Genomic DNA, 11,849 nt, shown 5'->3' on the forward strand with positions numbered 1-11,849 from the left:
ACCTCAGCTGTGAAGTGAGTATTTAACATGCAATTAGCATTGATTCCTGACCAGTCTCTTCCTCTGCCAGTCCCGAGCCAACGGTGCTACATCGGCAATGGCACAGATTACAGAGGTACAGCCAAGACAACCCTTTCTGGACACAGCTGCTTGCCTTGGAATTCAGACCTGCTTTACCAAGAGCTCCATGTTGACAGCATTGGGAAAGCATTGCAGCTTGGCCTGGGGCCCTTCCCTTACTGCAGGTGAGGAAAGTTCTTGCTTCCCCTGTATTTGTACATCCAGAGATGGATGTGTTGTGGAAATAAGAAGGGCCAGGGATCTCAAAGCAGGTGTTACCCCTGTCTCAGAAAAGCTAGACTGACTTTAGTAGTCAGTCAGCCTGACAGGAGGGATTGTACAGAAGACAGGTTCTGGTAAATAGGCTCAATCAATAGCTGGGTCTGCTGAGAGAAGCTCAGACACAAAATAATGTTGGAAATTCCAGGTCCCTTTTTTCCCCTGGGTAATGGGGTTTTTTTCAAATGAGACCACAGTGCAAAGCTTTTGACATTGTTCATTGGTTTTTGGTGGTTGGTTTGTTTTTTTTTTCAAATAAGACCATAATGCAAAGCTTTTGACATTGTTCATTAATGCTTATCCAAAAGGAGACGTCAATGCAGTAGCTAAATTGAAATGGCTAAATGTAATTTCTTATTTTTTGCTTGTGAAAGACATACCAGAAAGAAATATTTTCAAAAGAGAAAAGTTATTTGAAAATGAAAAATTGAAGCACTATATTTAAATAAGGTTGATATGGGATGTCAAATTTATTTTTTGGATTTCTTAGAAAGGAAAACTATTGCCAAACAAGATTTCACAGTGTTTCGATTTTGCTTGCACCACAGAATGATAAACTACATTTCTGCTGAAGTCTTCGGTTAAGCTATAATGAAAATAGCTTGTGCTGTGTAGGTTTGTGCCTTCTCCTCAGTGGTCTTATGTTCCCCCTGTTTCTGAGGTCTCCATGAGCTCAATGGATATCCACAAATAAAGGAAACGTTTCTATTTAGAGAGAACATTTCTCATCCTGGAGATGAGCAAATGCCAAACACACCAAACAGTAATCCATGATTCTCCATGGATTACTGGTGGATACCTAAGATTTTGTTTGTTTGCTTGATTGCTTATTTTTTGTATGTGTGGTTTTCTTTGTTTTTTTTATTTAATGGAACTTAGACCAGTAGCTCAGGAAAATCAGAACGTACTGCACTTCCAAATTTCTTTTGGTGATAAAAAGCATGCACACATAATGAAAGTAGCTCTTCTCTATATAACACAAACAATAAACAATTCCTACCCTCTCCTTTAAACCCTCCCACTTTGATTTCCAGGGCTTGGTCCCCATGAGAACACTTCAGTATTTGATTTATGGTACCCCAGGCAGTTTATCTAGCACATATTTTGCACTTTGATAAAAGTTGAGCCCTTTGATTTACATTATTTATGCCCAATATTCACTTTCAGATGTGAAATGCAGAGAACAAAATGGTGTAGGAGCTGATGTGTTCATGTTCTGTAGAGCTGAGAAAAAAGCTTTTCACTTTTTTTGTCAGCTTGTTACAATTTCTGGGGATATCTCTGCTGTACTATATAATCCTGCAGATATCTTCTTCTTCAAATAGTCTAATTTAGAAACATTGTTGGCGGAAGATGACTCAACCTCTGTTGCTTCTTCAGTTCTGAGAATTTGAAAGTGCTCTAATCTTTTTCTGAAGAGTAGTCAGATTGAAAAAAGAAAAAAATAATAGAAGAACCTTACAATAACAGACAGCGCTTGTGATAAATCCAACTGAAATTAGAATTACTGCTTATCTGAAGCTTTGAATTACCTTTACTACTTTTCTTGGTCTAATAAAGATCTTTCTGTGTCTTCAAAGTCTCCCTGTATTCATGGAAGTGTAAACTGGGCAGATTTCTGGTTACTTATAATGCACTGATAAAGACAGGCTGTACCACAGAGAAACACTAAAGGAATCAGCCCAAAATCTGTTTAACACCAAGGTAACAAAGGGCTAAATGATTTCCATTACTCTTTTTTCCCCCAACCTTTTTGAGGAATACAATATTTTCTTGAAATAGTCTTTCATTTCTTCAGACTCTCCAGGGAATGTGAACCTGGGATTTGCAAATTCATTTTTGCTAGCTATTCTTTGCATGAATTTTCTATGATTCTACCTGTGTTGGAATCTCCTCGCCTAAAAAATAACCTTAAACAGGAATCTCTCCCATTGGATTTAGTTCTGAAAATAGCTGAGCTCATACCTGTGAAAGCACTTCAGTGTGGGCTGTAGTTAAACACTGTGAACATGCTCATGCATCCAAATACTTGCAGGCGAGTTTTTCAGGTATGCAGTTGTGTCTGTATTTTAGGTCCTAGAGAACCTTAGTCTTGGTTAGTTTTAAGATGAAAAATTATATTGAAAGGCTGCTCACCCTTGCAGGTGAGCACTTTGTCAGCACCTTGTCAGAGGGCTCAAAATCTGAGAGTCCTGTCAGTGCTCTGCATGGCGCAGGAGAAAAAAAGCAGAAAACCTTTGGAAACTTGGAATGACATTGTGGTTAATGCTTGTAATTCCCTCTTCCCCTGAATTAACTAGAAATCCAGATGATGATGATAAGCCCTGGTGTTACATCATGAAGGACAACAGTTTGTCTTGGGCGTATTGTGACATTCCAACTTGCGGTATGTAAAGGCTTCTTAAAATCCATATTATGAATGAATGAGGATTTCTTGATATTACAATGCGGTTTCATTGTATAATTTTGAATATTCTACTGTTCTCAGGAGTGTTGAATATTTTACTGTTTTCAGTAGGCAATGGGCTTCTTTTCCATTTTCTGGAGTTGTGATAACAATCTGTGATTCTTGTCCTGAAATAGCAGTGTCATACTACTGTTTTGGTCACAATCATGCCAATATCTCCAAATTTTCTGCCAGAACATGCAAGATGACAGAAATGACTGACGCTTTGGTAAAAATTGTCATCACCCTGGGAATTACAGGCCCAGAAAAGAGAGTGGGCCCTGTGAGCAATGAGAGGTCAACATCTTGAAGATGTATGAGACATGGTGTTTAATTCCAAAACATAAAGATTCTGGAGTAGTCTGATGCTATATCCTTTTTTATCTCAGCAAGCAGGGAAAGGAAGCCACCAGTACCAGACAAAGTAGAAGCTTCTGCAAATACCAAAAGACCATGTGGGAGAAGACATAAAAAAAGAAGTTTTGTGAGACCTAGGATTGTTGGGGGATCATCATCTCTGCCTGGATCTCACCCCTGGACAGCAGCTATATATATTGGAGAGAGTTTCTGTGGTGGAAGCCTGGTTCAGACCTGCTGGGTTGTGTCAGCAGCACACTGCTTTGCTAACAGGTAAACTCACCCCTTAGTGTGACAGTGGGTCCTCACAACAAGCCTGAACTGAAACAAGAGAGAAGATGAGATTATGAAAGACCAATGTGTCAAAAGGAATTTCTGGCAATTCGAATACTGTTCATGATCTAAAAAATGGCTTGGACTACTATAAATCTCATAAGCTCTTATCTTGTTCCTTAGGGAGTCTCAGAGAATCTAAACACCCTGACTAAAGGAATAAGGTAGGGTGAAGCAGCACATAGAATGGGGCATTGCATGTGCAAGAATCTGCAGGAGAATAGAAGTATTTGTCTTCTTCTTGGTTACCTTTCTGAATGTTTATGCCTGTTTTGAGATACAACAGAGATGACTATACTCACTGCTGTGTTTTGTTCAGAAAGGCTGAGACAGCCAAGCAATGATTTATTGGAGACAATAAATTACTGTTGGTTGACACAAATAGAGTGGGCTGAGCTTTACAAAAAGCCACATGGAAGAACTAAACTGTCAAACTTCTGAAGCTGATTTTCTTGAGATTTTTTTTTTTCTCCTCTGGGACACTGGAGAAAATATTGATTATAGGATGCTCTTACTTTATTATAAATAATTAATTTTCTACAAATGTTCTCTTTCCCTAATTTCAGTTTGATCACATTGAAAGGAAAAGTATTACATCATTTGATACCCATTGTTCCTTTGCATAGTAAAGAAGCCAAGAGAAACAGAAAGCCTTTTGCCAGAATATAGACACTGATAGCTTGTAGAGCTAATAATACCACTGTGAATGCTGTACTGAAGCATTTGGAGCTTAAGCCACAATGCATTTGTTTTTCAAATGTTGTGAAATAGCTACTAACTTTGGCAGCTGTTCAGGACATTTCCACCCACTTCCAGCTGGTCGTTTAGTACGTACAGATTTTCCATAATTACTGCATTGTAATTTGCACTCTTCTGTTTGTTTAGTACCTCTGGTAGTCACAATTCCAACTGTTTTCCACTAGGCGACAATAGATACCTGTGCAGCTCAAATATATCTTTTTTGTTTTCTGTAATTCTTCCTGGTTTATTTCTTTTCCTGAATGAACCATCTGTAAGTCATAGTAGAACCATTCAGTGCTTCTAAAATTATTCTAAATTCTGTTCCAGAAAGTGAACTTCCACTGTTTTACAGGCCCAAAATTTGATTTTCAAGGAGGTTGATTTGCTACTGCAAAAATACTGAGAAAATCCTGGCCTTAAATATCGATCAAAGAACATTTTATTGTCTTTTGGTATTCCAGTAATACAGAATACACTTTGCCCTTTCCTTAAGCATAGCTCTTGTAGCAGGGATGCTGCTATCTCTTTGCATTGCAATTGTCCAGAATTACTTTCCTCTGAGTCCATGGCTGCTGGTCATTGCTATGTGCTCAATACTGGGGGAGGTTCTGGGGTGTTTAGCACCCGATGGGCACTGAAATGCAACCAGGGAAACTGCAATGATGCAAACCACTCTGCATCTGTGCATGACGTGTGATATCAGGTATTTTCTTCTCCTGCACTGGGTAACAAAACATAGGAGTGCTCCAATGTTGAAGACACTTGCTAACTAAATTCATTGTAGACTTGTGCAGATTGAATTGCTTTTAAAACAAGAGTGAAATGTGAATTCTGTTGCTTTCAATGCTAGAGAATACATTGCCTTTTGTAAACACTTCCTGATGATTCCAAATGTCCCTTAATTCCCAGTTGCTGTACTTGTTCTTAGTTTTCTTTCCTAGGAAACTGGATATCAGAGGACTGTGGTCTTCTTAAAATAAAAAACTGATCATTGGAAAAGATGGTGTGAATTGCAAATACTGTGTGCTCCTCTGGCTGTGAAGTTTCCCATTAAATTCATCTGGTTTTGGGACTTCACCAGGTTGCTCTTGATTCTGGACAACAGATTGAACATAGATAAGCAAATCTCAGAACTGGTGATATCTTTTAGGTGGAAGCTTCCCAGAGGTTCCTGAATTGTCAATGTGCCAGCACCTTTAAGTCTTGGCCCTTGCCTGTAATTTTTTTCAGGAGACTGGTTTCCTGGAGAAACGAGATATTCACCACTGACTCATCCTTTGATCCCTCATTTCTTTCTGAGGAGTTTTTGTAATCATTGGCAAAGTCGAGTTTAAGTTGACTCAGTTAAGTTTTTAGGAGAGGTGTTTACACCCCCCAAAGATGCTTGTTAGCCGAGCAGCAGCTGGGCAGCAGTGCCTGTGCTGACCTCTTCCTTCTTTCAAGAAGCACAGCCTTTAATTTGGTTAATCAGGACCCACAGAGCCTGTGTCTCACTGTAACATCTTTTTCCTTGCCCTGTGTAGGCAGAAAGCCTGGAAAACAGGTAAAGACATTATGAGGGGGTAAACAATGGACATGGTGGGAGGCTGAGGTTATAATGGTTCATAGGATACCCAGCCACTGGAAAATCAGCTGCATTTGTCCTGCTAATCACAGAACTGCTTGTCTCTCTTTTGTATTACAGTCCACTAAAATCCACTATTAGAGTAGTTCTGGGTCAACAAATATTTAATAAAACGACTGATGTAACACAGACATTTGAAATAGAGAAATACATCTTGCATCCTCAGTATTCCGTGTTCAATCCTACTGAACATGATATTGGTGAGTATTTTTGTTCAGACTGTTTTATTTTCCATTTACTCAACCTAGTTTCAAGTTTACATGGTCTGTTAGAAACTGCCTTTAGAGTGGAAAAATCATAGATACTAGGAGAAGCTTTTGAATGCAGAGTTATAACAGCATCTGAAAGCTAGACAAATTCAGATGAAAAATAAATTGCAAATTTTAAATAATTATGATAATTAGCCTTTGGAGCAATTTACCTAGATGTGTGGCAGATTCATCATCACTTCAAGTCTTTGTGAGATTAGGCATTTTTTCAGCTGAACCAGAAGCTGTAGGCTTGATGCAGGAATTACTTGGTAAAATTCTATTGTCTGTATTGCATAAAGGATCTGACTAGATGAATGTAATAACCCCATCTGCTCTGAAAATCTGGGGTACTAAGAATCATTTTTTACACTGAGATAGGTTTAAAAATCAGTTGTCTTATCAGTCAGAAGTTAAATGCCCTTCTGATTGACCTTATAATATTAGTCAGGATGACAATGGAGCAGCAACTTACTTCTTATTTTCTGATCTGCTCTTGTGAAAGTTGTCATGTCACCCCAGGGCATCAAGCTGTGTGAGCATTTTGTCTGTGAGACCATTTAATAGCCTGACATTGGGAATCTTTTAGGTCAGGCATGTACTGGCTTTTTTTGGCTCCCAGATGGTGAGTATTTTCTACTTTATAGCAAAAAGCATTCAAGTTCTGTGTTGGTGGGAGCTCTGTCATAGTATACAAGGAGACAAACTAGATTTGAGGCATTGCTCTGAAATATCCTGGTGAAAACCACCCATGACACTTTGAGATCTCATAGCTTTTTTAATTACTCTGAAATTAGGTAGGCGTGCCTCACCAGTGTGCTATGTCCAAATCTAGTGAGAGCTGAACATGGAGTGCCTAAAACAAGTCCAATTGCAAAAAAAAAAAAAAAAAAAAAAAAAAAAAAAAAAAAAAAAAAAAAAATAGAGAAGGCAGAAACTGTGTTGTGTGGGGAAGATGCAGGTGTTTGTTCTGTCCAGTCAGTGATTTCTACTGATGCAACCAGAGTTATGTCCTGCTGAAAATACTTTTCTAAAGGAAACAACTACTACATGAGTGTTTGCTAGGAAATTTGAGGGATTCAGAAGCAGGCAGAGTTAGTGGGGAAGAAGAGCAAGGTGAGGAAGAGCAAGCTGCTGAGTGTGGGAGCAAGGTTTCTGTGGTCTTCTCAGGCTGTGAGGTACTGCTTCTGTATTCCACTAAGGCAAAAAAATGTAGCTGGTAGAGAAATAAGACTATTCACATTCACTGAGGTCACTTGCTTTCCACACAGCTGTGCTCATGAAACTTTGAGCTTCCAAAAAGCCTGATGAGAAGGTTTAATAGGTGTGACCACATTACCTCAGCTCTATTCTCTTTGAGTGGTGTGGCCAAACCAACCTTGTTCTGCCCTTGTTACACCCAGTACAAAGTCCTTTTGCTGCTTTATAGCCAGATGCAAGAGATTTTCTACAGGGGAACCAATTTTTGAAATCTTTCCGTATCAATCTCATGATGCTGCACAGCTATGTATTTACACTGTTTTCAGCCCCACGACTGGTTAGTAAAGATTGTCTAGGTTATATAATACTTTGTAGCTTCAAGAAGCTTGGTTTTGAAATGTTCTGAGGTTTTATTCCTTAATTTTAAAGACCTTTAATTTCACTGATGTCAGTGATAACAGGACACGAAATGCACTAGCTCTTGGAGTAGTTAATTTTTAATGGAACTGGAATTAGGCCAGTGGCCAGGCTTTCAGAAGCAGTGAGTATTTGCACATCCCACTTATTTTAGCTGAAAGTTGGGGATATGTCACTGTTATTTAACTATAAGGTGGGAGGAGACACATGTATTTTCTATCTTACCCCTTTCTCCACAGAGGCAGTGAAGCAAAATCTGCTCAGTGAGCATAGCATAAAATAAATATTCCCACAAGGGGAGTAACTGAATGTTTCAGCCTTCAATCTATTGTGAAATCAGGTGCTGTTGAGATGAGTCTGTCTATCTTTGATTGAAATATCTTAATTAAGAGAGGCTTAGGGGATAATTAAATTTATATCTGAGACCCATTACTGCCAATCCCATTAAAGAAAGGGAACAGTCACTTTCTTCCTCCTGTATCTTCTGTTCTGCAGCTTTGATTAAGCTGAAGAAGAACGGCCAACGTTGTGCTGTCAAGTCCCAGTTTGTTCAGCCCATCTGCCTGCCAGAAAGTAACACTGTTTTCCCTGACCAATTGAAATGTCAGATTTCTGGATGGGGACACAAGCACGAGAGTGAGTAAAACAAGAGCTGGTGTCTGCAGAAAAAAAGTGATGATAATAATAAAAACATAACACTCAGGTATATATTATATAACTGAGAGTTTGGTAAAATGTTTTGCAAATGACTTCTGGTGGGATTCTTTTTACCTACCTTTGGAGCTTACATCTGAAATACTCACCCTGAACTTCCTTTATAGGCCTTAGAATTTGGAGTGTGATTCCCTTGACCAAATGTTTACACTGATTTTGGGATGGAATCAGCTAGCTTGGTCTCAGTGGGCTGGGAGGGGAGGAAGTAGTTCACTGGAGTGCCAACACCTGGAATTTTAGTGAAATGAAGCCTTCCCCTGATTTCTCAAAGTAGAGATTTTTAACTTCACCATCAAGAAACTTTGAAAAAGTCAATAGGAGAAGGCCAGATAGGCTTTGTGCTAAGAAGTGCTTACACCCAGCTCGATAAAGGTGGAAAAAGTCAACCCATCCTTTCAGAGGAGGAATTTCAGGATTATGAGGCTGTACCATGCTGCTTCAATGTTGAGATAGCAAAGGCCTATGTAGGTAGATGAGAAGGATTGAGGAGCTGGCTGCCACATTTTGGTCACAGACGTACTATGAGCAAATATCCCAGTCTGAATGTGTAGTCTAAAGACAAAAAAGAAGTAATGAAGTCTTTGAAACATGGATGATTTGTTATCACATCTGGAAAGAGGTGAGGACAGGAGTGCTGGGGTACTGTTCCTGAGTCTCTAGAAAATGAGAAAAGCCAAAGTGGATTAATGGCTGGACATTGCAATACAGTTGTTTTATGGAGTCTGACTGGAGGATCAGAAAGTCATCACTATAAAAAATATTTTAATTTAAAGAAGTCCATAACAGCTTATGATGAGAGAAGTTAAAGGTGTTTATTATTGTTAAATGTGTTGTATTGTGCCTTGTGTTTTCCTGTTATGCTCTTGACATTCTATAAAAATGACTTTCTTTTCTCTGGGAATTTTTTAAAGATATATCTGGTTATTCAGATGTCCTGCAAGAAACACTGGTTCCACTTATTCCAGACGAGAAGTGCAGAAGTCCTGAAATTTATGGAACAGAACTCACAGAAAATATGTTCTGTGCTGGCTACTTGGATAGCAAATCTGACGCTTGTCAGGTAATGCTGGGTGTCAGCTCTAGGCAGGTGATAGAAATGTATTTTGGTCAGAAATGTTGCAGTGTTACAATTCTTACCTTTGATTTTATAGTGTTCCTAAAGAACAGACATGTTCCTAAAGAAATGACCCTATGTGACTGCTTCCACCTTCATTTTTTAATTATGTTTGATGTCAATTAAGCTCCACAGAAGGGTATTATATTCCTCCTGCCTTCACATAAGGCAGTGGCTGTGCACTGCAGGGTGTGTTCTGGCTGAGCCTGCAGGTGGTGGCAATGGATCACTGCCCAGCTGGCAGGGATGTGCCGGCAGGAAAACCAGCATGAATCTGTGTGGGGACAAATCCCAGAGCGGCTGCCTCTTCCTGAGGGAAAATAAGGACACCTGGGTAGGAGGTGAGGAGCAGTGGTGAGGCTTGGAGGAAGGAGCTGAGGTTTCTATAGTGGATGTGATTGAACGGTGTAGAATGTCAGTCAATTGGAAACTGTGTTATGTAACCTCAGTCTTTCATGGAATGACCTCATGCTCTTACCACTTTCAGTTATGTCACACCTCGGCTCTGAATAAGGATGCAGAATTGTTGGGGTGATAGATGAGACTTATCAAAGTGAAAGATCAGATTATTCCCTACATAAAACTTCAAATTTCATCTCCAGTTCATTTGGAAGGAGGAGGGTTTTGCTCTATTAACATAAATTCGTGAAAAGGCAGCACATAGCTAATAGCTGGCAGTGTAAGTGGAGGAAAGAATATCATGTATACTCTGTGCTGGAAACCCCAGAGAGGTCATAAACATATCCTACGAAAGGTGTCAAGAGTGAAATGGCAGCAGCCAGCAGTGGCTCCAGGCCAGGGCTCAGACTGAGGCTGCAAGGGTTCACACAAGCCAGAGAGGTGGAAATTAACCTGCCTGCCCAGCTCTCCTAGCCTTTCTCAAGAAGTACAAATACAAGAGACAACATTACAGTTGATTATCTCTCCCTGCCCTGGAAAAACAGAAATCAGGAATGAGAATGAGAAAAGAAAGAAGAGGGAAGGAGGAAGGAGTTACACGAAGGCAAGTGGTCTGCAGAGAATTACAAGGTCTGAGAAACAGCAATTCAGAGTCACTGAAGATGTTGCTGAAGAACAGTGCTCGTGACATGAAATTATTATTAGTGAATCAATAATTAATTTTTCCCTGTTGTCAGACTTGTAATGTGGTCTGAGGAGAAATAATGTAGGCCTCTTAATGTAACAACAGATGTAGCTGACCTCTGGGTTTTCTTAATGTACATTTAGGATATTAACCTGTAAACCATCTGGTATGTATGAAAATATTCCAAGATCAAGAAACTTCAAACAGACAGTGTGTTTTCCTTGATATTTTTTTTTTTTGGAAATATTTTCTTGTAAACTTTTTTTTCATTTAATCAGTGCACTGATGCCAAAATTTCAATCCATTAGAATAATTGTGAAAAATACACAGACAAACAAGACTTCATCTGATGTCCCTCACTTATCACAGAAATCTTCTGTATAAATGCAACACAATTTTCCCATGTATTTTTTGGTCTCAAGGAATTTTCTTTTGAGACAGGAAAAATATTTCTCCTTGGTCTCAAATAACTAGAATGTTGGCTGCTTTCACCAGTACCATTTACTAAGTCACAATTTTTAATATCTAACATTTTAATTTCTCTAGAAAGCCAATGTAATAGTAATAATAATAATAATAATAATAATAATAACAATAACCTCTGTCCTGAATGTTTTCAATGTTTAAAATAAGTAGAAATGTTCAAAATTCACCCTTGCTGTACTGTAATTTGGACTGCTTTTTGGTTTATGGTTTAATGACAAGGTAAATACTCAGTAGCAAATTCAAACACATGCAAAACCCCATATACCACATAAAATTACAGCATCCCACAGTCACAAAGTGTGGCTGCATGCAGCATCTTTCTTTGAAAACTCTCATGTCCTCTGAAAGTTGCAATAAGCTGCATTCAGAAACTCTCAAATGCACCCATGTAACCCATCCATGCAGTGCTGATATTACAACACAGAGGCTTATTCACTTCCATTGAAAATGATCTAAACCAACCATGCTTTTCAGTAGGTGTCTGAGTCTAAAAATTTCACATTTTTAAACAAAATCTGGTATTTTGATACTTTTGTTTAATGCGTAATTAAAAAGATCCACCATTATATTTGAATGTGACTAAAACCACTTTCTAGAATGAAACTTCATTAAACTGTTGCTATTTTTTTTTTCATTTTTCTTTTTTAATTTAAATCTCATGTGAAAACATCCCTATTTTAGGATTTTCCCAAACTGATCTTTCTTACTGTTTTCTATGAAATTAGATAACCTTTGCTTACTTTTGA

The 11,849-nt window shown here is 38.7% G+C and overlaps 1 protein-coding gene across 1 annotated transcript in view; it reads left to right on the plus strand.

Annotated features, from left to right (window-relative positions):
* The window catches only part of HGFAC (HGF activator), a 41,018-nt gene that overhangs the window by 27,479 nt on the left and 1,690 nt on the right, over positions 1 to 11,849 (plus strand). The window contains exons 8-13 of the mRNA XM_066317429.1: positions 71 to 245; positions 2,640 to 2,725; positions 3,175 to 3,415; positions 5,901 to 6,040; positions 8,201 to 8,341; positions 9,331 to 9,479. Of these exons, the coding sequence (XP_066173526.1) occupies positions 71 to 245; positions 2,640 to 2,725; positions 3,175 to 3,415; positions 5,901 to 6,040; positions 8,201 to 8,341; positions 9,331 to 9,479 (932 nt within the window). The remainder of the gene's footprint in view (positions 1 to 70; positions 246 to 2,639; positions 2,726 to 3,174; positions 3,416 to 5,900; positions 6,041 to 8,200; positions 8,342 to 9,330; positions 9,480 to 11,849) is intronic.

Source organism: Sylvia atricapilla, chromosome 4, assembly GCF_009819655.1.
Source record: "Sylvia atricapilla isolate bSylAtr1 chromosome 4, bSylAtr1.pri, whole genome shotgun sequence".
In the NCBI taxonomy this organism is placed as follows: Eukaryota; Metazoa; Chordata; class Aves; order Passeriformes; family Sylviidae; genus Sylvia; species Sylvia atricapilla.